General features: G+C 36.9%; 2 protein-coding genes and 1 non-coding gene across 6 annotated transcripts; all 3 read right to left on the bottom strand.

Annotated features, from left to right (window-relative positions):
- Positions 1 to 409: 409 nt before the first annotated feature.
- Positions 410 to 5445, bottom strand: LOC113075824 (ran-specific GTPase-activating protein-like). Of its 2 annotated transcripts, XM_026248477.1 has the most exons (7): positions 5289 to 5445; positions 3903 to 4039; positions 1979 to 2136; positions 1758 to 1886; positions 1457 to 1519; positions 1097 to 1218; positions 410 to 1065 (listed from the first exon to the last, which is right to left on the bottom strand). In XM_026248477.1, exons 1-7 carry the CDS (start codon positions 5301 to 5303, stop codon positions 988 to 990), a joined length of 702 nt encoding a protein of 233 aa, XP_026104262.1. In that variant the 5' UTR covers positions 5304 to 5445; the 3' UTR covers positions 410 to 987. The 2 variants fall into 2 exon arrangements, with proteins under 2 accessions (XP_026104262.1, XP_026104261.1); XM_026248476.1 differs by having other exon boundaries at positions 410 to 1218.
- Positions 1294 to 1424, bottom strand: LOC113075834 (small nucleolar RNA SNORA77). Its single transcript, XR_003281041.1, has one exon. It is a non-coding gene; the product is annotated as a small nucleolar RNA SNORA77 (small nucleolar RNA).
- A 1124-nt stretch (positions 5446 to 6569) lies between the features above and the next one.
- atosb (atos homolog b) lies at positions 6570 to 26655 on the bottom strand. 3 transcript variants are annotated; one of them, XM_026248475.1, is made up of 11 exons: positions 26193 to 26655; positions 19082 to 19236; positions 14154 to 14329; positions 13876 to 14038; positions 11183 to 12484; positions 9741 to 9799; positions 9551 to 9650; positions 9272 to 9430; positions 9031 to 9099; positions 8702 to 8889; positions 6570 to 7783 (listed from the first exon to the last, which is right to left on the bottom strand). In XM_026248475.1, exons 5-11 carry the CDS (start codon positions 12266 to 12268, stop codon positions 7630 to 7632), a joined length of 1815 nt encoding a protein of 604 aa, XP_026104260.1. In that variant the 5' UTR covers positions 12269 to 12484; positions 13876 to 14038; positions 14154 to 14329; positions 19082 to 19236; positions 26193 to 26655; the 3' UTR covers positions 6570 to 7629. The 3 variants fall into 3 exon arrangements, with proteins under 3 accessions (XP_026104260.1, XP_026104258.1, XP_026104259.1); XM_026248473.1 differs by having other exon boundaries at positions 7565 to 7783; positions 13872 to 14038; XM_026248474.1 differs by lacking the exon at positions 26193 to 26655 and adding an exon at positions 19629 to 20016 and having other exon boundaries at positions 7565 to 7783.
- Between the last annotated feature and the right edge of the window lie 608 nt (positions 26656 to 27263).

Raw genomic sequence — 27263 nt, 5'->3', positions numbered from 1 at the left:
ATGTAATTGAAGGGACCCTGCTGCTTTTATCAAAAAATGGTTAAAAACCAGGAACGTTGAAAATATGCTTCGCATCAAACACAATATCAAGACCGCAATTCCTAAAATGTACATTAAAAATAAAATCAAATAAATAAAAAAGCAAAACAGTGTCTAAGAGCGCAAATTATTGTGCATGCAATCATTGTAAGATCACATATCAGATATGCCCTGCAAATCTTTATCAGTGCTGTTTCTCAGAATTTAAGTTGTAACAACCCTTATGGAATGAAAACAATATTTAGTGATACAGTACCTACTTATTTCACTCATCTTCCTATTAAAATAAAATAAGAAAATAAAAACATTTATTGTGCATTATCACAGGATAGTCCTCTCAAAATATTTAATTGTTGTTGCTTTTCCATACTTAGTTGAGTCAACCATTTTTATTTTCTTGATTACCATTTAAAACAGAAGATGGTCACACTAATTACAGGTTGAAAACTTCCTTCAGTTAATCATGAAAGAGCTGACATTTTATTTTTGCCAGATGCAGCCCTCCACAGAAAATGGGTCATTTTAGTCATTCAATAGTAAATTCAAGCCACAGAGAAGTCAAATGTTCCTCGTGTGACTTTATTTTAAGGAAAAAGTTGTCTCAGATGCTCATTCTCCCAATCAACTCACACAGCCCACTCTCTTATCTAGACACTCGCAACATTACTCTTTAAAGTACAAAAGAAAAACAACAAAAGAGGTTACCCAATGTGGGAATCAATCAATAGCACAAGCCTTGTATCATAGCATGTCGTGTAAATACACAAATACATGATGACTGACGACTGGTCCACAATGTATGAGAAAATGAAGGGCGATATGACAGTTTGTGAATGGGACAAAAGCTCACAACATCTTAATGACTGAGAAATGGACGCATTAAGAGTGGCACCAAGGTCTTGTGAAGTCGAGGCCAAAAAGAAAACAAAACTGTCCAATTTTTCATTTTCAGAGTCTGTTGTAGAAAAGGGGAAAATGGCAAGTGGAGGATCCGTATGAAGCGACGTTCCTGGGCTCATTTCTTCTCTTCCTCACCAGCCTTCTCCTCTTTCTTCACCTCCTCACCAGTCTTCTCTTTCTTCACCTCTTCTTTCTTCTCCTCTGAACTCTTTGTCTTGTCATCATGCACAGACAGCTCCTCCAGCTTCTCTGCCACTTTATTAGGGCTGTTCATGCTACCTGTGAAACGAGATTTAAAAGGGATAGTTGAAGGCTCTTGAATACAAGCCTAACACAGATCTAAGAAATAAAATAAAAAATGTCTGAAAAGATACAGTCGCCTCCCAAATGAATGGCAAGGCAGTTTTGTAATGCTCTTCCTGTTTCTGTTGCAGACATTAAAAGTCTAAGGCTGGATGTGTCAGTCTTAAACAGAGTGTGTCTGCATGGTGAAATGGCAGAATTCCATCAATCTTACCTTCTAGAGATTTTCTGACCTCTTCTTTGCATTCATCAAACTTCATCTTAAACTTCTGTGCATCTACAAGAACAAAGGAAACCAGTAGGTTGGTTACGCTAATTATAAAATACAAAACCAAAATATATATATAAAAAAAATGCATTGTATTATGCTATATACTGCACAACTATAATTGTTGGCATGGAATGACTTGGTCTTTTTTGACAATGAGCTTTGTCATTGCTTTAACACCTAGCAATAAACTGAATGAATGAGATCCCTGAGATTTGTTCTAGAGACTATGTTGATTTAAACCCACTCTCTGCATTGAGGAATCGAATAGCCAGCAGCTCTGGTTTGGGTTGTTCATCTGCAAAGTCAGCATGTGTATTCCACACCCAGGCCCTGTCGCTGCCTGCATTGGGCTTCAGCTCCATCAACGGCATAACTAGAGCAAGAGATTACGATAAATCAGTTAAAGACATTACATGATTGGAAAATAATTAATAAGAGACTGAACAGATAAACTGCTGCACTCACTGTGATGGTTGGCACAGATTTTGAGGGTGCGGTCTCTTCTCATGAGAAGGCGGATGGAACCCTTCTCTCTGTGTCGCAGGAGTTTGACATCACCAGTCCCACGTTCCTTCCACTCAGGGGGATCATTCTCACTGGCAAAACGATACAACTTTGCCCTCCTGCGTGAAAATCATGTTGAATTTGTCAGCAGTCAAATGCATTTTTCAGATTATATGTAAACAGAACTCGTGACCAATTAATATATTGGTACTTTAGCAGGACTGAAAAACAAGGACTGCCTGGATGGACCAAGGCCAGCATGAAAGCAGGTCAGGAAAGTTTATCATTTGCACTTTTTGAAACAGCTGGGAAAGAAACTGCATGTTTATATTAGATCTGTGTATTAAGTGACAGCAGCGTAATACACAATACCAACAGCTGTCTATGCGGTTAATATGATCCAAACAATAAACTGAAAATCACTCACTGTTCTTGGCTGCATAACTTCTATAGCTTTAAGAAGACATTTCTAACTTGATTGCTGCTTTTAAATTCTCTAGCATGAATATAAACAGAGCGGGTGTGTGCTGCTCACACCGAGCAGTGTCAGTCAGCGGCCGTGGGCCCAGCCTGAGCAAAGTGACGTCCCAATGATCAGGGAGTCAAAACCACATGTCTAATGAGACTGATTTAGTATCATTGGGATTTAAAAAATAAGGAGCGGTTGGATTTCTTTCATTAAAGGGTTGGTTGTGTTCACACACTGCCAAAACATGTTTGTCCAAACACAATGTAAAAGTGGATTTTGCATAATAGGTGCCCTTTAAATCAAACAAAAGACAAAGAAAGAGTAATTTACTGCTCATGAAAAACACTTTTGTAGATTTAATCAGAATTAATCTATATTTAACTTGTACAATGAAGATAATGCAGTGTTATTTTAAGTTTGGTTACTTGAATCCAATTGTCAGACTTGCCAAAAAAAACTTTAATTTGAATCTTTGTTGTACTGTATTTATTTGTGATATTGATTGTAATTTGTTACTACAGACTGTTTACTAGTCAAATGAATCATGAATCAAATCGTATTTCCATATCATTTTGCTACTGTAAACAAACTAATTTATTAGAATACAAGGATACATGGGTCAAAAACAAAGACCACCAACATCAAATGAATCATAGTGATTATGTCCTATATATGTGTCTATTTATGTTTGTATGTAAAGATATTTGCACAGCTTTCAGCAAGTAGAAAAAAGTGGGGACATAGTTGATTAAAAGGAGTCATTAAAACTGCAATAAGCCAGAAAAGAGAACCAAATCTGGTAACAAAGTATTGATGGAGAGGATTGTGAGCATGCAAAATATATTTTAGGTTGCAGGTGCATGCCCAATACACACAAAAATATTAAAATGGGTGCGGTATTCATGTAAACAATTGGTTTAACGATTGCGAGAAAATGTATTTTGACTCAATACATTATATTGGTGCCTTAATTCTTAGTGACAGCAACTTGCTGTCAAAAATATTAATCAACAAAAGAAAAAAAAAAAGGGGGGGGGGGCAACTTAAACGATTTTGACAATATTTGTAGCTTTAATAAAAAAAAAAGTGTTTGAATATTTAATTCATACAAAGTTATATTATACATTTGCTTACTTGATTTAATGTCAGTAATATCTCTTACATGCTTTTAGACTTAAAACTTTTTAATCAGTTTAATTTGTTTTGACTGTTTTCTTGTCCAATAACTTTCTACTTATCAGTAAGGCTACTAGTTTTTACTGCCCAGTAACTTTCACAAGTCATAAAAACCAACATGTAAAAGAATTGTGATCGTGGAACCTGATCCTACTTGAACAGATCGTGATATAATATTTATGCTGTATCACCCACACTTAATTAGCATTACGCCCTGTTTGGTAGTAGTTAGTGACTTACATCTTGAATAGTTCTTCCTCATCCTCCTCTAGGGTCTTGACATCCTGCTCAGGTAGCGAGACGATGGGTTCGAAATGAGGGTCATGGTTGGAGTCCTCTACATTTTCTGTGGATGCATCATGATCCTCTTGTGCCTCCTGGAGGGGGAAATCATAAACGGCAGATTTATAAATCCAACTTAAAAAAAAAAAAAAAAAAAAAAAAACAAGTTTGATGCAGTTGGAAAATGATCCAGTAATATTACATCACAAATTTGCTACAGCGTTTGTTCTGCTGAGCTTCACAATGTACTGAACCAGTCTGTAGGGATCCTGTTTCCACATTACTCATCAGTCATCAGATCAGAGGAGTGAAAGGGCTGTGGGATTTGGAGGGATCACTCTATGGAGTTGGGCCTATTGTTTCTGAATGTGCTGTTGCAACCAAACTTACACCCCTGGTGCTGAGCCGTGAACTTGAACTCACTCGCTGTGATGCTGGGAATTCATGCACTTACTATCAACCGGTATAGCATCCACAAAGGCCTTGTAGCTTGAATTATTCAAAGGCTTTACCAACTCTAGCAGCAGATCTTCTAAACATGTGAAGCTTTGAACTGGTTCAACCACTTTTAGTTAAGTTTCGTTCAGTAAGCATTTTAAAATTCCTAAGCGGTTTATTCTGCTAAACGGCTGAGTTCACTCAAGAACTGATACCGGATGTTTAACTTGTGTCCAAAGGCGTGAGTTCTATCGTTTTCCCAAAACTGGACAGTCAGTTAGCATCCAGGCTAGCAGACGCTAATAAGCGGCCTAAAGGCGTCTAAATGTGTTTATATATCTGCCTCACCCCACAGTTTTAATAACATTGAGCAAATACGGTTAAAAGACGCGAATGAACCCGGAAGGGTGTTAATAAACCGGCTGTGAACTTCACATGTGCTGCAGGTTAGCGATGCTAACGCTCACAAGCTAACAGTGTCTTCGCATGAGAAATTTAACATTCTAAATTATGAGCCGTAATTACTTAGAACATGTCGTGGATATTTTTATTACGTAAAATAAGTATGAATATTTGATTGTCTTGTGTTTATGGAAGTGACGAACAAAAATACACATACAAATATGAATTTAAAGATGTTAACGTTACAGCCGCTACTGACAGTAGCGTGATTTTAAATAAACAACTGTGGCAGGGTATTAAAAAGCGCTATTAAGAATAAAATACGAAAGGTGCATTTTTAACATCTAATATTCAAGCACGCGACGTAGGACGAGGAAAAAACCCCTGATTTTCACTCACTGTTAAACAAGACCCTCATAAAACAGTTATCGCTAACAAAACATCCAAAATAACCGTCTCTCGCGCTGCGAAAGGGACAGGAGATGAAGCCCGCGGTCTCCTTACCTTTGGGTCCGCCATGGCTCTTGCAGATGTTTGAAGATTACGAAGAGTTTCTGTTCGGTTTGATCAGCGCTAGCTCGTGAGATTTCACTCCGCTATTTTCGCGCGCGCCTAACCGGAGGAGAGAGACGGTGACGTCAGCACACCCCCGGGTTTACTTTCAGCGTCTGCGCATTTGACGCTGCAAAGTTTTATGGTCCTGGGATTTTTCTACGTCTCATTTGACCCTCTGTAGATCACCTGCAAATGTAAATGCATTTTTAGAGCCCTGCAATGCAGAAGAATTGACCTCTATTACAGTATCCCTGTAAGTTATAAGACTGAATCTTCAGCATGATTTTCTGAAGTAGCTCTATATTGTATAAATACAGAAGAATATATTGAATGAAGGCCCAATGCTGGACATATTTGTGTGTGTGTGTGTGTGTGTGTGTGTATACGTTTAAGGGAATGTGTTTACTGTATTGCATCTTATGTATAGCTAGCTAATACAAGTTGTTGTTTTGTAAAAATCCTGCACATTAAAAATAATTAAAAACTTAATACAAGGTTACAAAAACTGCATGCATAATACTTAGAAAGTAATGCTGTAACTGTTTGAATTTACATGACAATTAAAAAAAAAAAAACTGTTTAGTTAGTGTATTTTCTTTGAAACTAATTAATGAAGTTAAAAATTAATTTTGTGAGCATGTATGTCATATATTTGTGGGGCTTGGGCTGAGATGAATAGATTAATTTAGTTTTTGTCCAGCATAACAAAAATATATTTGAAATCATGTTAGGAATATGCACATTTTGAATTATTTGATTATTTTCTTTAATGAAAAAAAAAAAAAAGATGAATGACACGAATGTAGTGCCTCAACATAGGATGGATGGCACAGATGAAATCTAAGCCTGTTCTCTTTATTAACCTAAACTATTTTCGAATATATCACAATAATACAACCCCATACACCATTTGTGCTAATTTCATATAGGTTTAGCACACTGTTTCATCTTGCAGCTCATATTTTGGTAAATCTGATTTCATGCTGTTGAATCATATTGCCTAATGCAAGTATAAATAAGCTGGGGAAAGTGCCATTTTAAGGGGAACATTATATACAAGACAGTCTGAGATCTTATTGCTTTAGCCAAACAGTTTTTCTTTAAGCCAAAGCCCAAAAAGCAAGTTGTGTCCACAAATCTCTGAGGGGCCTGTCTGGGCTGCGGTTGTGCAATCTTGGCATGAAGCACTGGAGGTGTTTTTATTTAAGCTACAAAAGTTTGTTTTTTTAATTCGTTGTAAGTGAATGTATTTTATTGACCATACACAAAACATACAGAAACAAACCCTGACATTGCTTCTCAAGTTTCCCTTGGCAAATTACGGTCAAACACTGGTTTCACCCACAAGTTGCAGAGTTTAATCAATTTTTAAAATATACATAAACAACATTTTCTGATTTTAAATACCCCACATTCCCACCCTTTTTTCCTCCCTCCTTCATCTCTCACTTGGCAATCTTTTCCCTCCATCCTAGCAGAGAGGGCACCTATTACCTCCACAAAAATGAAATCACGCTAGTTGTGCAGCATATTGCTTTTTTCTTTTTTTTCTTTTTTCCTCTCGAAGACATTTGTGAACATAAATACTACAGTTTGTTTTTTTTTCTGCTCTGCTTTTGGACTGTTCAGATGGAGCTGAAACAGCAATGTCCTCCAAACTGCCCTTGCAAAAAGAGAAAATGTCCAAAATAATGAGCTATTCTCCTCTTTACGACCCATGCTTTACGAACACAATGCAGATACTAAATGGATGTACTTTCAGTCCTCTGTTCTGTTTGTGTCTTTCTTTCTAGAAATTTCTTAGCCCCTTCAATGGGCAAGTTACAGGTGGCGTACATTGTTGAAACTCCAGTCTGGGCCTTAGAAGTCTCTTTTTTCCATTTGCTTTGCTTCCATACATTTCTGTTGGTCTCATTCATCACCTCTTTGTTCATTCAATCAGTCCTCTTTAATCGAGGAAGGCCGTATCTACTGACGGTCACCAACATTTTAGAATAGATCGGGTTGGTGGGCATGGTTACAACTGGTCCACAGTAGGCAGGTGCAGGCAGAGTGAAGGGCAAAGCTGTTTAACGGCACTATAGGAAAACTCGGTTTAGTCACAAGGCATGCATGTTACACACTCAGTTCTAGAGTTTGCCCTTGAGAGGGTGTGATATCTGTTTGCATGTACATACATCTGTCTGTGTATGCATGTATGAGTGCAAGTGTGTATGTGTTCAAGTGTAAAGGTTCTTGCAATCTTAATTAATTGAGTCCTTCTGCCCCACTGCTGCAGGGCATGATGATCTCACACTCTGGGGGAGTATTTGGGGTTTCTTGGCACCTCGGTGAAAGATTTCAGCTCGTAAGGAATCCCAGTGTCCACCTCGATGGACTTGCGGGAGAATAGCAGCCGGATATCATTGTGCAAGTAGATTTTTCCAGATTTGGAACTCTGGAATCTGACATATGCAAACAAAGAGGAAAGGAAAAACAGGTTTGTTAGCCATCATTGCTTCCATTTTGAATTTAGTTCTTAAAGGAGATATACTTTTGATTCTCTTAAAATAGAATATATTAAACATTGTTATTTAGATTGCAAGTTAGTTGCAATCTAGCCTAAAATCACACACTTGGGGCTTTAGAATTATAAGAATATATTCCATTTCATATATGAAATATTATAGTTTCATAAACTATTTGCAACTATAGTGGTAGTGCAACAGTTTGCACCCATTATATATATATATATAAAATGTGTGTGTGTGTGTGTGTGTGTGTGTGTGTGTTTGTATACTGTATATATGCTATATATGTTAATACTGATGTTGAAGTGTTGCTATCCCATATTTTTCTTCTAAATTAACATAACTTACATGTCTAAGAAAACTACACTGTGTTCACAAATTCTAAATATTATCATTATTATTATTAAAAGAAACTAATACTTTTATACTTTTTAAATACTTTTATTCAGCAAGAATGCAATAAATTGATCAATAGCACTAAAGACTTTTACAGTGTTACAAAAAACTATTCAAATTAAAGTTTCTATATATCAAAGAATCCTGAAGTTTTCCCAAAAATGTAAAGAAGTGTTTCTTGAGCACCAAATAAGCATATATGAATGATTTCTAAAAGAGTCTGAAGACTGGAGTAACGGCTGTTGAAAAATCAGCTTTGCCATCATAGGAATAAATTGCATTTGAAAAAAAAAAAATTAAAACAGAAAACCTATTTTAAACAGTAATAATATTTCACAATATTATTATTTTTACTGTATTTTTGATCAAATAATTACAGCTCTGGTGAGTGTAAGAGGCTTCTTAAAAAAAAAAAAAAACACTTTGAACAGTAGTGTACATCCTGTCAAAGTTTACCTGAGGTGTATCAAGTAGCAGAGAATCTTCTTCCTGTCAGACAAGGAGCCCTCCTTCCCCTCCGCCTCATCAACAGGCACCAGGAAGATACGATGGCGCAAGAAGGTCATGTGATTAACGGGCATGTCCCCAAAATTATACGTCACCAAAAACATTTTAACCACAGTCTTATTAGGGTTAAATAAGGTCTGCAAAAATAAACAAAAAAGACAGTTCAAACTAAGGATTAAGAAAGGTATAACATTTAAAAAATAAAAATAAAAGTACAAAAACAGATATAAATTGAAAAAATATACAAATAAATGGTAAGAAATAGAAAGAGAGCCCACCACTTGAATGGTCCCTGCTTTGGGTACACTGTATCCTTTTTTCCCAAGAGGTTCTAGCAAGATCACCCCCTAAACATTGCAAAGAAATACGACAGTTAATATGCATTTTACAAAAGAGAATTTATATTTCAAGGGTGTGTAAAAAAAATCTCAATAGATTTATAAAAATAAAAAAAGTATTGAGAATTATTTAACGTAATAGGCCACATGAATTCAACACACAGAGACAGTAAGTATATACCAGGAAGGGAGAAGGGGCGCTGTGCTCGGAGGTGTCATAATACGTCACTTGCACAGGTAAGGTGGCATGCTGCGGGCAATAGGAGCCGCTAGCCCCAATCTCTGCTGTGAAGCCCTCTATCCGCCCAGATGGAGTAAAACGACCCTTCAGAATCGACTCCTGAAGACAGATGCAGACAACAACCAATCAGCAATGCATCAAAACATTAGCCATTGTTGCATACTTCAAATATTGTTATAGAGGAAACATTTTATTTCTTCATGGTTTGCTCTTATGTACCTCAAAGTTTCCAAGAAGAGATCTGCTAATGGAGGATAAAGAGGAAATTGAACTACAGGAGCGACTGGTGTCTGTTCGACGTCCACTGCGTAACTGTCGACTATTAAAACAAAGAAGTAACAAACAATCTTATATATTAATACAATGTAATTTGCAACAAAATGTAAAAAAAAAAATAAGGATGACTTACGATTTGAGTCTACTCCCCACTTTGAGTCTTCTCCCTGATCGTGAACAGTCTGTAGCAGTCTGACAAATGAAGTTTGAAAAAGATGTTACAACTAATACTGTGTTTAATTCCAATATTCTTTTTTTCCTTCAAAGACTTACAGCAGTAATTACCTTCGAAATGTTTACTGAGTTAAGGTCCATTTTATGATAATTTAAAACCAGATTGTTGATAAACGTTTAAACTAGATTTTAATCTCCTTGACAGAAATGACAATCAGTGAAGTGTTTGAATGATTGGGGAAATGATGAAAAAGAAGGCCCATTGTGACATCAGATTTAGAATGCTCAACTATTTAAAGTTGGTTTTTAAATTTTCAAACTTCAAGTAAGATTTTAAGTACTTACAGAAGAAGATGTGGCTGCAATATCACACATATCACAGTAGTCCATAGTATCATTCTAAAAAGTTATTAAATATCAGCTTGACTTAACTATAGAATGCATATCAAACTTGTTAATTTTCAACTAGTGTGAACCTTTATTTCAGAATTTTTATCTATTTGTTTCTCTATTCTAAACCTCTATTCACTCTTTCCTCTTTGTGATGGTCTTCACTTTCTCTTTTATTCTTCCCTTCTTAGCCTCAAGAGCTCAGCTTTCGAGTAACGCTGTGATGTGTGCACAATGACAGTATATGAGCTCCTGTAGTCCATGTAACCCCCCTCACCACAAATTCACTCATTCTGGAACTGAATTTGGCCAGAACCTGTATGTGTGTGTTTGTTAGGTCAGGTGAGGCAGGTCTAACCTCTTGAACAATGGCTCTGTCAGTGGGCTTTGTTCTGAAGTCCCAATGCTTATTGTGCTGCAATGGAAAATCAAGCATGCATATTCTAAAATCTCTAATTTTCTCATTTCCAATATGTCTTTTGTTTCCATCTGACTATCCACCTTTCACAGTGACTCTGTCAGTAATGGGAGATTATCTCTGCCCCCTTCACAAGTTTTGTTTTTGTTAAACTAATAAGCACCTTCCCATTTCCACTAGTAATCATTCATAATTTGGAAAGATCTGGCATGTTTTTACCCATGAATTAAGGCCCTTTCAAATGATTCACATTCAATGCATCTCTTACATGCCACTTTGATGCCACATGAAAAGTATTGCAAACATTGTCACAAAAGGTTGACTTTCCTACTAATTAAAGTGAATTTCTAATCTAATTTCTAAATCTTGTATTATAATAATAAAAATTTGCCTAATATGATTTCACTCTCTGAAATCATTTTGTTTTCCATCTTGTTGAAGAGTTGAGTAGAAGACTTTGAGATTTGCATTATGCGTATTTTGTATTACTGGTTCACGGGGCTGGTTTTTAAAATTTGTACAGCATCTGTAGCTGCATTGTTAAGTCATGCGAAAGGGCCTTCAGTTTCATTTCTACTTTATTTGCAATTCACCTTGGTGTGCTCCCTTGCTGAGGGTAGTAGATGGTTCCAGAAGGGTGCACCCTTGGCATCAGTGCTGCGACAGGATGCTAATCCGAGACCCGGTGCTAGCATTGCCAATCGACTTCGTTTTGATGTAGATGGACCCTCATCTTCTGAGCAGGACTCTCCTGTATCACTGGAGGAAAGAAGTCTTTTCTTCACTGGGCAGGAAATGGATCCTAATGTCAGGCCATTTGCTTCCAATGGTGTTTTCTCAAGAGAGCTCAGTCCGTTAGAGGAAGAGGAAGAGGAGGAGGTCTTTGTCTCTGATGGTGGAGGAGAAGATTCAAAAGTTGTCCGCCATTCGACAGCTTCAGCTGGTGTTGAAAATGGGACAGGTGCCCAACTGCTCTCTGTGGTGCACAACATGCCCTTGACGTCAACAGATTTATGGCCTTCGTCCCTTGCTCCTTCGCTGGAGCCAGCCAGGACACTTCCTGCTGTGGAGGCCTCGGTTCTGGGAGAAAGAGTAGGAGGACTCCCTTCACAGTGGCCCCAGGTGGAGTGAGGGCCCTGTGGGTCCACCATAGGGGGAGATTTTGGGGACAGCGGGGCGAAGGCATCCGGGATGGGTCTGTCATGGTTGTGCTGGGCTGGGCGGCGACCAGGAATCAGTAGATGCGAAGGGGAAAGGGGAGGCGACCTAGGGATTTCTGAGTCTCTGTGCTCAAGGAACGAGTTGGAAAAAAGTGGTTTAACCCCAGAACCACACAACACCTCCCCATTTGACTCATCATCATCCTCATCCTCATCCTGTTGGAAAAGACGCTTGTGAGTGACAGGTACCGACGTCCCCTCCAGGCTACGTTTCATACCTACTCGAATAGGCCGAGGAGTCTCTTGATTTTCACCAAAACCACCTCTTTGGGAGAGAATGGATAGCTGGTAGACCTTTTGTAGCCTGATCTCTTCTTCTCCAAAAGGTCTGGGAACGACTCGCCGTACTTCCGATTCAGGGCTCTCGCTCCGAGTGCTAGGCAGAGGTAGATCCCCGTCCTCGGGTGGAAGCTCAACAGCTGGCTCTTTACGAGCCAGTTCTACATGGACGTGACGCATAGTGACTTTATGTGTGCTGGGTTATTGTTTCAGGGGAAGTTGTGCAGTATTAAATAATAAAGACACAAGCTCCAGAGAGTTCTAGAATGTCTAAACAAGTGCAACAAGGCTGTGAAAGTGAAAGTAAGCTTCCCGTCTCATAGATGGTAAGCTTTAGTCTCCAGGGGTCAGTTGTGAAGTTAGAACAAGCTGATTTCCACAGCTTGCGTACAGCTTCTGAAGCAAAAACAAAAACAGGGATAGAAGTATAAGCAAACTGAAATGAAATGCATAATAAAGATTACACAGCAGGATAGTAACAATGAGCACTATTTACATACATGTATTTTTAACAATATATTGTCATTTAGACAAAATTCACTTCATTATTCAGTTCATAAAAACAAAAAGTAAATCAATTCATGAATCAGACTACATTATTTGTGCTATATGTTTTTGATTCACTAACATATACCATAAGATTAATTCCTTAGGTAATGAGACTATGGCCCCTATCATACACCCGGCGCAATGCGACGAAAAGCGCAGCACAAGTGTGTTTGCTAGTTTCAGTCTGGTGGCATTCACATTTTCCTGTCCAGTGCCATGTCATTTAATTAGCAAATGCATTTGCGGTCATTTTTGCACCCATGGGTGTGCTGGTCTAAAAAAGAGGTGTGTTCAGGCGCATTATTGGCGCAATGCTATTTTAAGGAGCTGAAAATAGACTGCGCCATAGACCAGCTCAAAACTGGTCTAAAGTCTGGCGCAATGTTTTTTCTTTGATATTTAAAGAGCGTACACGCTGCTTATTCAACACAGGGACACACAGCAGCACACAAACATGCCAAATATTAAAAATTAAGGGACTGCAATATATAAGAACTTTTTCATAGGCTAATTAAATATATATATATATATATATATATATATATATATATATATATATATATATATATATATATATATATATATATATATATATATATATATATATTTATTAAATTATATTTAATGCCAAATTCCGCCGTGTACTGTAAATAGCAGATCCGTCATGGCACGAGTGCAACTGGCTCTTAAAGGGAATGGAAGATGAGACTCTGATTGGTTTATTACATATTACGCCCATTACTCATTAAAAGAATAGGGACAACCCGTTTTTTTCTGTTGTTAAAATAGCAAAAGTGGATTTGGAAATGCCCTGAGTGCACCTGTGCCGTGCGCTTTACACTTTGCGTTTAGATTGTTAAAATAGGGCCCTATAAAAAACACATTGTTTGTTTTTAGTCTCTTAAATATTAATTCATTTGGGAATTAGACTACACTGGTTGTGCTGGACATTACTGTTCCACCAAAAAGAAGAACTGGCTTATATGCGTGATTTGTGAATCAGATGGTAGTGAACAAAATCTACGTTTGTTTTTGGTAGTAGCCTGCAAAGACAACTGAGCAAAAAGATATGCTTGCCATTACTTCCTGGTACACAAACTCGTGTAAAATATGATTTATTTTGCTGTGGTGCAAAAGATTCTGCATTGAGGGAGCATCACTGCTGTAAACTGGCGCAGGAAAGTGTCACCAAATATATTTACAAAAGAAGTGTGTGAATGACCATTTTCCTAACCTACATGTCTGTTGGTGCCTGCAGCTTGGCTTCCACCCCTTCAGCTTCTGAGTTGTGTTGACCCTTGAATCTTGACCCTGACCTTAGCCCCTGAGTTGGGCCATCTCCAATACTGCCCCTCTGATCCAACAACAGCATTCCCAGATACACAGACAGCTAACAGGGGCCTGACAAGACAAAGAAAAAAAGTCTGAGAAACAATCAACCAGATTTTTAAGCGTTTTTGAAAGTAGCCTCATCAAGGCTGCATTCATTTGATTAAAAATACGATAAATACAGTACCAAGGGCAGAGCGTCAGTGAGGTGGGAGGGGCCTTGGAGAACGTGCCAATGAAGTATTATTCCTCCTACAGCTCCACCCAGATAAGGCCAGCGGCCAATCACGCCTCCCCTTGACTCCTGAAAGGAGTGGACTGCTCAGCGGCTGCATCCTGAGCCAGGCATTCCAGAGACACAACCTATTAAAGAACAATGGTTGAATCAAATACAAATCAACTTGATCAAATAAGTAACCCTGCCACACAGTTCAACCTGCACATGATCCGAATCAATCGTTGTAAACTGATTTTAAAAAATCAAGTGATCAGTCATTTAATAGCTTTTTATTCAAGACATCGTTCTGCTGGTCATTAAATCAACCAAGTAAATTAAACGAAGAGGGAACAGACACAGAGCAATCGTTTGATTTACTACACTCATTTCATGCCATCTGATTAGGACACATGCTTTAACAGACTGTGTACTGCATAGCTCTGACTGGCTCTCTGTCTCTAAACCTCAGGCCTGCTTGGGATCAAGAATGGCAGACAAAACACAGAGACACACAACAGAACCTTTGTACTGTCCGTATCAGAGAACGAGAATTCCTCCTCATTAAATGACAAAAACAAGAACATACAAGCACTAACACTCTAACTTGGGTAGACCTAAGTAATGGCTTTTGGAAAAACATGAAACAAGTAAACATTATATACTGCAGCTTTGCTAAACACATGCAAATAATATAGTATCTGAATGCTTTTTTTTTAAACACAAAAAGAGAAAAGGTAAATGATATTAACATTTCTATCATTTATTCACACTCATATTGTAAAAACCTGTATGGCTGTATTTTGTCTGTGGAACACAAGCTATTTTGAAGAATGTTTTAGATTTCAAATGTTTGGGTGAACTATCCCTTTAAGGCCGAATGTAGGCCATTATTTACAGTTTTACACTGCTGTCTTGTGAGCATTTATCTGGATGGTCAAGCTGTTTTCAGCTATCTTAAGGAACCAAACCAAAAAAATGCATAAAGGCTAAATGCATAATTTTAAGGAACCATACATTAGATCTATGGGGAGAACAGATTGACAAACATTATGCATTATAAAAAACATAATATGTTTGTCAGTTTAAGGTAGCGAAAACCATGAATGCCACAAAAGAGATCTGGAAATGAAATGGTGCCCAATTACGCAATTTTCATATCACATATACTATCATTCAAAAGTTTGGAGACTATATATATATTTATTTATTTATATTTGTGTAAGTAATATTACACTTTATATAAATAAAACTGTTGTGCTGCTTAATATTTTTGTGGAAATCAATTATATCTTTATTTATTTATTTATTTTTCTCAGGATTCTTTAATTAATTTAAAGTTCAAAAGAATAGCATTTATTTGAAAACGTTAAATCTTTTTCAAAACAATAAATGTTGTTACTGTCACTTTTGATCCATTTAATTAACACCTACTGATAAAAGTAGAAATCTTTTCAAAGAAATCTTACTGACCTCAAAGTTTTGAACAGTAGTGTGTGTGTCACATCTTGTGATGCAGTGAGCACAATCTAATAATGGTCAACTATGCCAGTCTGACGACTATAAATGCACAAAATATGAAAAGACAGAATGCTGAGGATCAGGCCTTTCTAAGAGATGCATTTGCATTACACTGCTTGAATGAAGTATTCAGTGGCCTCTAAAGGGAGGAGCTTATTCTCTAAGAAAAGTCTGTAAAATAGGGCACAATGTTCTGTGTTACTAAAAAGGACTAATCTGTATTGATTTTTCACAGGTGTTTTACCCATATTTAAAATTATGCACTGCATTGTGTTTTAAGATTAAGGAAAATGTCTGTAAACTTAACAGTCTTGTCCTTGCAGAAAATTACTAGAAGTGTTGTTTTTTTCAACTGATTTTTTTCTTCCAGTTTCTTCCATTTTTTTAGTTCCCTGGCAAAATATGGTCTTATGTGGCCAACTGAATCAACCACAAAGAGATGGAAAGATATACACAGACAGAAATGGATACTGAATGAAAGTGTGTTGTGCCACATTACTGTTTTTGTGACATCACACAATATAACTCCACAATAAAGACTTAAAAGTACACAGAATACTTGAAGTTGCCAGTAATTTTAGGCATTGCTATGTCAAAAGCTAACCTCACACTGACATAAGATCCGAAATAACAGTCAAAGACTCCAGACGAGACCTGAAAACACAACAGCATTCCAGCGCCTGATAAAAAAACCAGACAATCTTTACTTTTGTTTATATATATATATCATGGTTTACACAAAAATAAAAATAAGTCTGGTTGTTTTTTTTTTTGTTTGTTTTTTAAGTTTGCCAAGCATGTGGGGGTCTGTTACACCTGATGTAAGACACTCAGAGCTTTTCTGTGAATCTTTCAGACTCAGCATGAATAGAACCCTGAACCCCAGGTCAAATACAGGTGTCAAGACGCGCGCACGCACACACACACACAAACACACATTGTAACCAACTAAGACAGTGGTGTTACACAAGAACATGTTGCTAAGTGAGTAGAATGAGAGATGTAATGTGTGTTTATTCTAAGCACATGAAGTTAGTGATATGAATATACACACACTTTCATAAACGTAATGCAATTTTCAGCTGTGCAATCAAATGGTTTGTTTTTTCTGGAACATACTAATTTGACCAGTCATTAATATTTGTTCCTGTTCAAAGACTGGACGGTTTCATTATCAGTTTAGTCCTATTCCTGAAAATCTATTCACATGGTTGCTTCGCACAATCTACAAATCTACATATTTTATTACCATTCAATTGGAATGAATTGTTTCTAGTTTAAATTAAGAAATCGAGGACACACTGAGAGTTCGGTTTAAAAAGCAACAATGTTCATCCCTACCCCCAGAGAATTCAATACGGAGGGGAAGAAAATAGATGGGGAAACCAAACATCCAAGACTAGCATGAGCAGCTGTCAGCTCTATAGTGTTTTTCTGGTTACTAGATGTTATTTAGGAGAAAGTTGTCAGTCAACAATTAGTCCAGCTAGTTTCATTTGTACAGTGAATAATACAGCTAATTTCCCAGCAGCTTTACATAAAATAGTGCCTTAATAACCCAATGAGCAACTAAGCCATGCAAAAACTCTTTAAAATGAATTAGTAGAAAATTAAGGGGATATGAGTAACAAATGTATTTTTTGTAATCACACTACAGTGTAAGACATCTGCGCTGATCTGAAGTTATTGGAATTCTTGAATGCGTAGCTGTGCATCCGTTTATGATGACTATGAAGTGGTAGCTGATACTGAACGAAGCAAAGATAGTAAGATAAAAGATTGAATGACCCAAAGGAACCAATGGGAAACCTAATGGCCAAACAATCTTCAGTTGAGCATTATTTCCATGGTTGACCACTGAAACCAAACAACCCAAGCTTTATAAACAAGTAATTCACCCTATGAACCTGATTTAGCGTTTATACATATAACTTTGTTTGTTTTTTTACTATGGGCATATTTTTTGATTATTTGGATGCCAGAAACTCATTTGTAGCTTCTTCCTGGCAACAGAGTTAAGCCACTTCCTTCTTTGGCTTTAATGGAAACATGAAAGTATTCTCATATACCCGACAGATGTTGTTACTGAAACAATAAAGACAATGTATTCATTTTCACCATGCATGTGAGAGAGTGAGTCAGCGAGAAAGAACATCTCATTTTTGCAAAACACCTGGCTTTTACTTCTGAGGAAGTCACAAAACGTCATTACAAGCTACAGCAGGAACAAAGACTAAACGCTCACAAGTTCACCTCTGACTAAGCTTATCTTTTCACAGCTAAAAGCAGGTTTGTAAAACCAAGGGCTGAAATATTATCTCTATGTGCGGCAAGGGTCATGATGTCATTGATTCATTTGTGCATTGACAGATAGGACATACTGTATGACACAGAGAGAAAAAACAGCTGTTTCACTTTTTCTAAGTTGTCTTGAAGCTATTTCCTCTTCCACTTCAAACCACCCATGTTCATTAATGGGTGGTTAGAAAATGACATATACATGAAAATAAAGATATGAGTTTAAGATCCACATGAATTTATAAGCATACTTGTTGTAGGTGCTTAAACTAGTCACAATGTGTTTAATGATGTTCACCATTTGCACCAAAGATCCTTGTAGTCTATTGATATAAGGACACACAAACTGAATATAGGAGTTAAAAATAATACAAGTGTTGTTTAAAATAGTTTTAGAAATATAACGTCACACTATCCATAAACTTAAAAAAAAAAGATTTAGGTTACAATATGCATGAATGTATAAAGGGAAGCATTCAATTTAGATGCTTTAATTTTCTTTTTCTTTAAATAACCATTTAATAAATAGTTTTAGCTAGTTTCATTTACCATGTTCATTTTATAAACTACAAATTTTCAAAAAGTCACAAATTATTACAAGGGCATAAAAACTAAACATAAAAGCAATAAATAAAACTACAATTATTCAGAAAGTAACCTCAACTGTACAAAGGCATAAAAACTTAATATTATAACTAAAAAACAATATCTAATATACTGTAATAAATAATGCACACATTTGAAAAATATCGTTTTAAGAAGTTTTTGATAAAGCACATGACACCAATGCCACTGAAAATATATCAAAGGCTGGTTAAAAAATAAAAAAACAAAATTAAAAAAATCGTAAATCAAACATTTCGGTTAACACTTATGCTCTATATTAAAGAAAGCATATAATTGGGGTGTTTTAACTGTTTATTCATCACTTTAAACCCATTGGGGCTAGTTTGCAGTTCTTTTAAATAGTCTGGTCTGTGACCAGTGAACTTTTACAAGTACAAGTATTCTGTCATTGCTAGACGTTTCATGTCAACCATCCATAAACACACTACAAAATTCATGTTAACCTCCTGACTCACCTCTCTAAGAACTCCTGCCCTTTCCTCCTCGTCTGTTTCTCCGTCCTCTCTGTTGGAGCTCTTAAGTCGTGCTTGTTGTTGCTTCAAGACTGTGATGAGTTGAAGGGTTACTTGCATGGAATGAGGGAGTGCAGGCCTTTCCTTCTGTTCCTCCCCTGAGAGGAGTGAGAAAGAGAGAGAAACATACAAAACCTAAGTCCAATCAAGGTTTCTTGTTCAAGCAGTCTGTAAAAACACATCTCACTGTTTATGCTCTCTGTGCACTGCTATTCTGGTATGCCCAACTGTGAATCTCTCTCTTTCCACCCCCCACCCCCTCCCTCTTTCAATAACTCACACACAAAACCTCTCTCAGGCTCCCTTTGGCACATGCATATAAACTCTGTAACCCACCCTACTTTTCCCTTCTAACTCCCTCCACCACCACCACCATCTCACATACATCTTTCCCCCCTCAAATAACTTGAACACAATAAAAACAGCTTTGGTATACCGCCTTTAGTCCCCCTCCCTTCTTGTTCTCTCTCTTTCTAGCTAAATTTCTCACCACTTGTCTCTCTCTCTTCTCTTCAGCTTACTTCCTCTCAGCTGGTTACTGAAGGCGTGCTCGCTTGCTCAGTCAGCACACAAGAGTGGGGCCGGCTGTGCTGTCATCTGATTGGCCAGGGGGAGGGGGATCAGATGGCATAGCGACTGCCCTGATAGGTGTGAAGTTAAAGGGAAACCTCAAATGCCCCACCCACCTGTTCTGCAAAGGGAATGTATTTCCCTCATAGAGCTTCAGTGACTTATTGTGTGCATTAGTGTCAGCCTGTGTATGTATGTGTGTGTGTGTGTTTGATTAATAGAGGCATTCCAGAACAACCCAAATGTGTTACTTCGGAGGCAAATATACCACTGAACAGATTAACATTACTTTTGGTGATAACCTTTAAAGGTTTGTTTGTTTGTTTGTTTGTTTGTTTTATAGAAATTAATAGTTTTTTTTACAGCAAAGAAAGAATTTCATGAATTAATCAAAAGTGACATTTATAATAAAAAAATCAAATAAATGCTGGTATTTTCAAAGAATCCTGAATACAAAAAAAGTATCCTGGTTTTCACAAAACTATCAAACAGCACAACCATTTCAGACATTGCTAATAATAAGAACTGTTTCTTAAGAACCAAATCAGCATTTGGAGAATGATTTGTCAATAAGACTGGAGTAGTGCCTGGTGGAAATATACTTTGGTACTTTGCAATCACAGGAATAAATTTATATTTTACGTTTTATAAAATAGAAAATAATCATTTTAAATTGTGATAATATTTCACAATATTTATGTTTTTATTGCATTTAAAAATAAATAAATATAGGCTTGATAAGCATAAGAGACTTATGTAGTGTGCACAAATTTAAGCACAGTTCAGCGTTCATACAAATTCATATGAGCATGCTAATAGCATTTACTCAAATACATTAAAAAAAGAAGTTGAAAAAAAAAAAAGAGCAAAAAGGGGAAGTGCACAGCTGAGCGGATACGTCTCTGCATGAAAACGTGTTATCTGCCCTTCCACAGAAACAGAGATTCTGATGGGTGTGAAAGGATGGGTGTGTGTGTATACGTTTGTGTAAGTGTATCTGCAGGCAACATGCCACAGATCTCTTTCAAACACGCGCAGCATCTTCCAAATAAGGAGAGGTTCCGCATGCACTTAACCGAAAGCATTAAAACATGTATGATTATTTTCATCTCTTTAGATGCAGTGAGTAAGACAGAGGGGAAGTGCAGAGAGATTATGCTGAAAATGTATGAGGGTTTCTTTGCACATATGGCTTTGAATGGGGAAAATTGTTTGGAGGTGTAAGTGATACACCGGACATATGGTGAAGTTCTGATGTCTTGTGTTAGATGGCCTTAAATTGAAAACATGCCTTGCGAAGACACAAAGTTACTTCTCCTTTAAGAGCTCACGTTCTGTACCCATATTAGGAATGCTTGGGGGTGTGACTTCAGACATAAGCCAGCCCTCAAATGGCCTCAGCTATAGTGAAGAAAACAGTACACAAATGCAAAAGTGCACAAAAGACACACAAACATATGTGTATGTATGTATATATATATATATATATATATATATATATATATATATATATATATATATATATATATATATATAGATATACATACACACATATACATATACACACACACACACACACACACACACACTCATTGGCACTCTACCATAGATTTGATGCATGATGCTGGCAAAACACTGAAGCAGGCAACACTGCTCTCAGTTTGATTCTCTTTCAAAACACTTTCCTGGCAGCTATAATGGGCTGTAGCTGGGATCAATGGGGTCTATGAGGGACTGTTAAAGCTCACAGGCACATTCTAACCCCTTTCTCCACGTTTAAGTGTGTGTGTGTGTGTGTGTGTGTGTGTTGTATCCCTTTTCAGTCAAACTCACTCAGAATGTCAAATTTGACACACCAAAAAAAAGTTACACTTTTTTTGTAAGTAACACTTTACAATAAGATTCCATTAGTAAATGTTTTAACTAATATGAACAAATAATGAACAATAGATTACAGTATTTATTAATCTTTGTTAATGTTAGTTAATGAAAATACAGTTGTTCATTGTTAATTCATGTTATTTCACAGTGCGTTAATTAATGTTAACAAGCACAACTTTTGATTTTAATAATACATTACTAAATGATAAAATTAATATTAGCTAAGATAAATAAATGCCGTAAAATGTATTGTTCATGCTTAGTTCACGTTAACTTTAACTTATGAAATTTATTGTAAAGTGTTATCCTTTTAAGTCTGGTGCTTGCCAGTTTAAATAAATCAAAAGTGAAAGAGAAGACATTTAAACATTTATAAATGCTGTTCTTTGGGCACTTTATCACATTAAAAAAAATAATTGCTTTCCTCAAAAGCATTACAACGGTTTACAAAATTCAGTTTTGCCATCACAGGAATAAATTTGCACACACACGCGCGCATATATATATATATATATATATATATATATATATATATATATAAAACATATTTAAAAACAAAATTTGTACAATTATTTGAATGCATTGCAATCAGCCATTTAAAACAACTGAAGTCCAAACATATGCTATTATAGTCAGCTGCTCAACTTCCTGTTTTCCACTTCAGTGAGCCAAGTGAGAACACACAATAGGTGCAAACCTCTGCACAAGTGATGTAAATACACTGGATGTGATTTCTGCTGGTTGCACCTTCCGTTTACTTACTTTTATACTTTCTCACTTTATCATTCTTTCTGAATGTGCTGAGATATTCAGCACATTCAGAAACAGGCTGAATATCTCTATAACAAACCATATGCCAAATTATGTACTCTATTAATAGATCAATAAATCTGATACTGCCCAACAAAAGGCACTGAAACACACTAAGCCCTTAATGAGGATTCAGCTGTGGGAGTTTGTAAATGTCGCTACAATAACAAAAACATAGCTGACGCTAAATATTATAGTTAGTCTCTCTGTAGAGATTAGCACCTGTGACTGATGAATGAGGACAGTAACTAACATGCCCTTGGTAACACGCTCTCCAAGGTGGGGGTGGCTGGTGACAAATTTACTTCTCTGTAATAGAGTAAGGGCGTAATGAGAGAAAGGGAATAGACGATGGAAGGTGGATATGAGGGCAAAGGTGAAATGAAAGATAACTGCAGGGAAAAGTGAATCTTGGATTGGAGGCAGAAAGATAATGAAAATATATGTTAATTTGTTATTTTAGTACAAAGACAACACACACAAATTCACGCTAACCTGCAACCAGCCTAGTAAAAACCAAAGCACTATAATACACGGAGTATACATCCTAGGCTTTGCTGAATGTAGCCTGTTCTGTGTCAACAAAGCAGAACTTCAGCATTTTATAATACGAGTTAACAAGATATTCTAGCCAGAATACATTTATAGAATATAATTTATTTAAATGACTGATTTTATATATACACACCAGAGCCACAGCCTAAGGCAATTATAAAACTTCTGCTAATTCTGCTTGTTTAAGTCACTATTCGAATTTAAATAAATGATAAACAGCTTAGCACCTTGTTTTCATGCTGGCTTTTTTTTTTTTTATCGCACTTGTGCACACACAGCTGTTTAAAAGCACATGCCTGCACATGTACACGCTTATCCCTATGATACTAATATAGGACAAGCTTATTTTATTGAAATCCTTTTATAAACCATCACTGGAGAAATCCTAAAGCTGATCTCAGATCATGATATGGTTAAAATGTGACAAAAATGCCCAGACAGGTGACCAGTAGTGTGGATTTGACTAAACATGGTTAACCATCTATGGCATCTGTATGGCTATTTAAAGGGGCCATATGACATTGCTAAAAAGAACATTATTTTGTGTATTTGGTGTAATGGAATGTGCTTATGCGTTTTAAAGTAAAAAATAAAATAAAAAATATTTTCCACATTATTGTATGCCCTGCCTTTCTGAAATGTGTCAATTTTTACAAAGCTCATTGTTCTGAAAAGCAAGGTGTACGCTGATTGGCCAATCTATTCAGTGCATTGTGATTGGCCGAATTCCTCAAGCGTGTGACGAAAATGTTACGCCCCTTAACATACTGAGATGCAGAACCCTGGTGCGATGAGACAAAACCAATAAAACCCATTACAAACGAGCCATTTGTAGGATCCAGTTGGCAAATAATTATTGATTATAATGACTTATACTGTCTTTTTATGCGCTGCATATCACGCCGCGTAAACATAAAACCATGACTGCATTTGTGATCGGAGAAATGACAAACAACAAGCACAACTCTACACTGCTCAAAAATCGCGTTTGACTCATCAGTGGCAAATTTTTTAAATATGTAAACGTACTTACAGACTGTGAGTAAGAAGAACCAGTAAAGTTGGAATTGCCCCACTTTATAGAAACAGACACCGGCATTGTAGGCTTCTCTCCCAATATGCGCTGCACACATCTAAATATTTGGGTTGAACCATTCTAGAATGGTGCTGTAAATATTACTTAACCACTGATTTCTAGTTGTGTACTCTTTTGGAAGACCAAACAAAGTAGTTTCACTTTCACAACGACATGCGCAGCATCTTCACAACACGGCGGTGGCAGCAACAGCGAGAATTAAAAAAAGTTACGCCTTCTTTCTTTGCGTGAACATTTGGGTGGCATTATGCAAATTTTCCCACATCGTGACGTAGACGTGGGGTGTATTAGAATGAGCCATTTTAGGAGGGTGTGGTTTACTTAACTTTGATAAAGAATATCTCTTTGGATTTGAGACTTTAGTCTTTGCAACTTTACAGATCTTCTTTATGCACCTAGAGCTTGTAACACTTCAAAGAGAAAGGAACGTTTTTCTAGGGGTGAGAAAAAATCAAATGTGTGCAGAGACACAAATACAAATGCATCAGAATCAAGAAGCACTGAAACTGGTTATCTGAATCATTACCCATTTAAAATGTACTGCTAAGGTCTTCTAAATGGTGGACTGTTTTTATTTTTATTTCAGTGTAAGTAACTGTAGTATATATTCAGGTATAACATTTTTTAATTAAGTTTGAATTTGTAGAAGTTTTTCATTTTTCATCAAAAAACGTTTTTCAGATTTATTTAGCACACCTCAAACAGGAACAAGGATCCAATTCATACAGCCGAAAACCAGTTGCACGGCCAGTCTGTTAAAAAGACTGAATTCCAAGCAACACCAAGCAATTCCAAGCAACACAGTGTTAATGAACCGGCACCACCCTCATCAAGAAGAGAGAAAGACAATACATTGCATTTAGGGAAGATGTTGAATCGAAACCCCTCATTCAACATTTACACGTATCAGTTGCAGACAGGCCTTAACGCTGCATACATACTAAGGCACCTGAACATGCATTTGCTTCCTACACCAGCTTGACATGCTTATCTTCAGATTTGCTGCAGCTATTCCTACCATGCATTTCTCTAACCTTATGATGTAATAAATACTTCTGCTCACGGCCACACAGAAAGAAAGAGGTCACACAGCAAGGGCATTAAAGAGCTGATCTGAAGCTCTTAATATTGATGATGAAGGGCACATTCTGCCTGCAGCCCTTTTTGGACATTTGAGCCATTTACAGAGAGAAAGAGATCACTTTGGGTCACTGCAGATTCTTTGTTCATTTTTTTATTGGACAATGGAAATCGCTCTGCAGCTCTCCATTGTGCCTCTCCATTGACGTCCTGTCTGGCATCAGTAATGAGCAGGATGGATGCCTCTTACATATTCTGCAACCTGTGTGCGCACACCCATCTACCTACTGACAAAACTCAATGCTCAATCTCTCTATTAAATATTGGTATTATTGATAATAATTAGCCTACAAGGACAACACAATATCCTCAGAATGCTTAGTCAAAAAAAGCCAATAGTGAAGCATAAAGGCAACCTTTTAAAATAAACTGTGCTACTAAGCCAGGCATGATTCATATGGGCCCATGGCTAGGGTGTAACATTAGAGAAACAGAATCATTCACACTTTAAGCACAAAGCATGCAATAAATCAAAAAGAAACCATAAAATAAAAACTAAAAGGTAAAGAAAAGGAGGCACTGGGATGAGAAATGCATGTGGTTTATGCACTGATGAAAGTTGCCTTCAGTGGATGAAATAGCATGAATCAGACAAAGCAGAAACGCCCCCCTGCGCATGAACATACAGAAGCTCCTGTGTGCAGGCTATGATTAATCTGCCATTATCAAACACACGTTAAATCATTTCTAATACAATAGGTGGAAAATACCCGGGGAATCTTTATATAAGACCGGGAGATCATTTCATCCTTTAATCTTTAGATTAAAGATAGAGTTCAGAATTTAGATTAATAAAGGATTTACATACAGTAGGCTATATGATTGATTAATGAAATTGTTTAGGTATCTTGTAACTTTAGATTAAGAATCCATCCTTCATTATTAAAATCTCGGAACCTGGAGACTCATTCTATATATGTGAAATGAGATATATAGATATATATTCTGTATAGGTGAAATGAGAGTGATCTAAAGGAGGATGACAGCACAAAGAGAACTCACCGACAGCACACATATAACGATGACAATAACAAGGGCTGCAGGCGGCAGTCAGGAAACTAACATTCCTTTCATAGCTGGAGGAAGAGTTTGATCCTATTTTAGACAGCAGACAGGATCTCCAGATCTTCAGTGTAATCGACGTCAAACTGTCTGCGTTGAAATCCCACAGTGTAACAAAGATGTCTCTGACCGATGAGGATACAAGATCCTACTTTCCAAATGTCGACAAAACTGTTTTGATTGCGTTTCTTCTCCTTTCCACGTCCTATAGGCACCTCTGCCAACGGGCCTTTGCTATTTTCTGCTTAGCTCTTGGTCCAAAGCCCTCGCCCATGAAATTATTCTGTCCCTTTAAAAACAATACTTCCGGGATTTGCTGAAAAATAACTAGGGGGAGTGACGTTCGAACAGCTGAAGGGCTGTCATTTAAGCGATTGGTCGCTTTCTCGTCTGCGAACCAATAACAGTTGCATACTTATGCATTATTTGAATATATTTGAATAATAGTAATATATTTCGACGAAAACTATTCCCATTGGTTGCGTGGCAGGCAACGTCTTAGCAAGCCACGCCCTCGTACACGTGCAAGTTGTTCCTTTTACTCCGCTTTGGTGGGGATACGTATAGATAATGACAGGACACAAATAGGGTTCATGTAATCTTGCATGCTAATAATATTAAGATTAACTGGCAAATTATTTTTTTGTAGAGTAATTTAAGCAACCAAGATATATTAATCGAAAATAAACACCTTCACTCACATTTCTCGGATAAACTGAACTGTAGTGTTCAAATTAGGCTACAAAGGGAACGTATGTCCTATGGAATGATTCTGAAAAAAATAATAATAATAATTTATAATCAGTGACAAATCGGAAAAGTATACGTTTTCCTTAGAACCCTGCAAAAGTCATATTTCCAATTAACATTTTTCATCGGTCGAAAGCCACGCAGGACTTGACTTAAATCCATCAGTGCTGGAGACTGAATTTCTGAACAATTACACATAACAACATTAGGTTTGTTTAAATCAAATGATGATAACTAAACCCTTAGTTAGTGTCAGTGGTT

This window comes from Carassius auratus, unplaced genomic scaffold (assembly GCF_003368295.1).
Source record: "Carassius auratus strain Wakin unplaced genomic scaffold, ASM336829v1 scaf_tig00017721, whole genome shotgun sequence".
Classification (NCBI taxonomy): Eukaryota; Metazoa; Chordata; class Actinopteri; order Cypriniformes; family Cyprinidae; genus Carassius; species Carassius auratus.
Note: the sequence above shows the minus strand (reverse complement) of the source record. Positions and strands in the feature narration are given on the sequence as shown.

Coding starts and splice junctions, on each gene's coding strand:
- atosb (XM_026248475.1), bottom strand. CDS start 12,268: ATGCGTCACGTCCATGTAGAACTGGCTCGTAAAGAGCCAGCTGTTGAG. Junction 9,100..9,271: donor GCGCCCCTTCTCCCTTCCTG/GTATATACTTAC, acceptor TGCAATGTTTAG/GGGGTGATCTTGCTAGAACC. Junction 8,890..9,030: donor AAGCAGGGACCATTCAAGTG/GTGGGCTCTCTT, acceptor TTATTTTTGCAG/ACCTTATTTAACCCTAATAA.
- LOC113075824 (XM_026248477.1), bottom strand. Junction 1,887..1,978: donor AATCTGTGCCAACCATCACA/GTGAGTGCAGCA, acceptor CTCTTGCTCTAG/TTATGCCGTTGATGGAGCTG. Junction 1,219..1,456: donor GGTCAGAAAATCTCTAGAAG/GTAAGATTGATG, acceptor CTCGTTTCACAG/GTAGCATGAACAGCCCTAAT.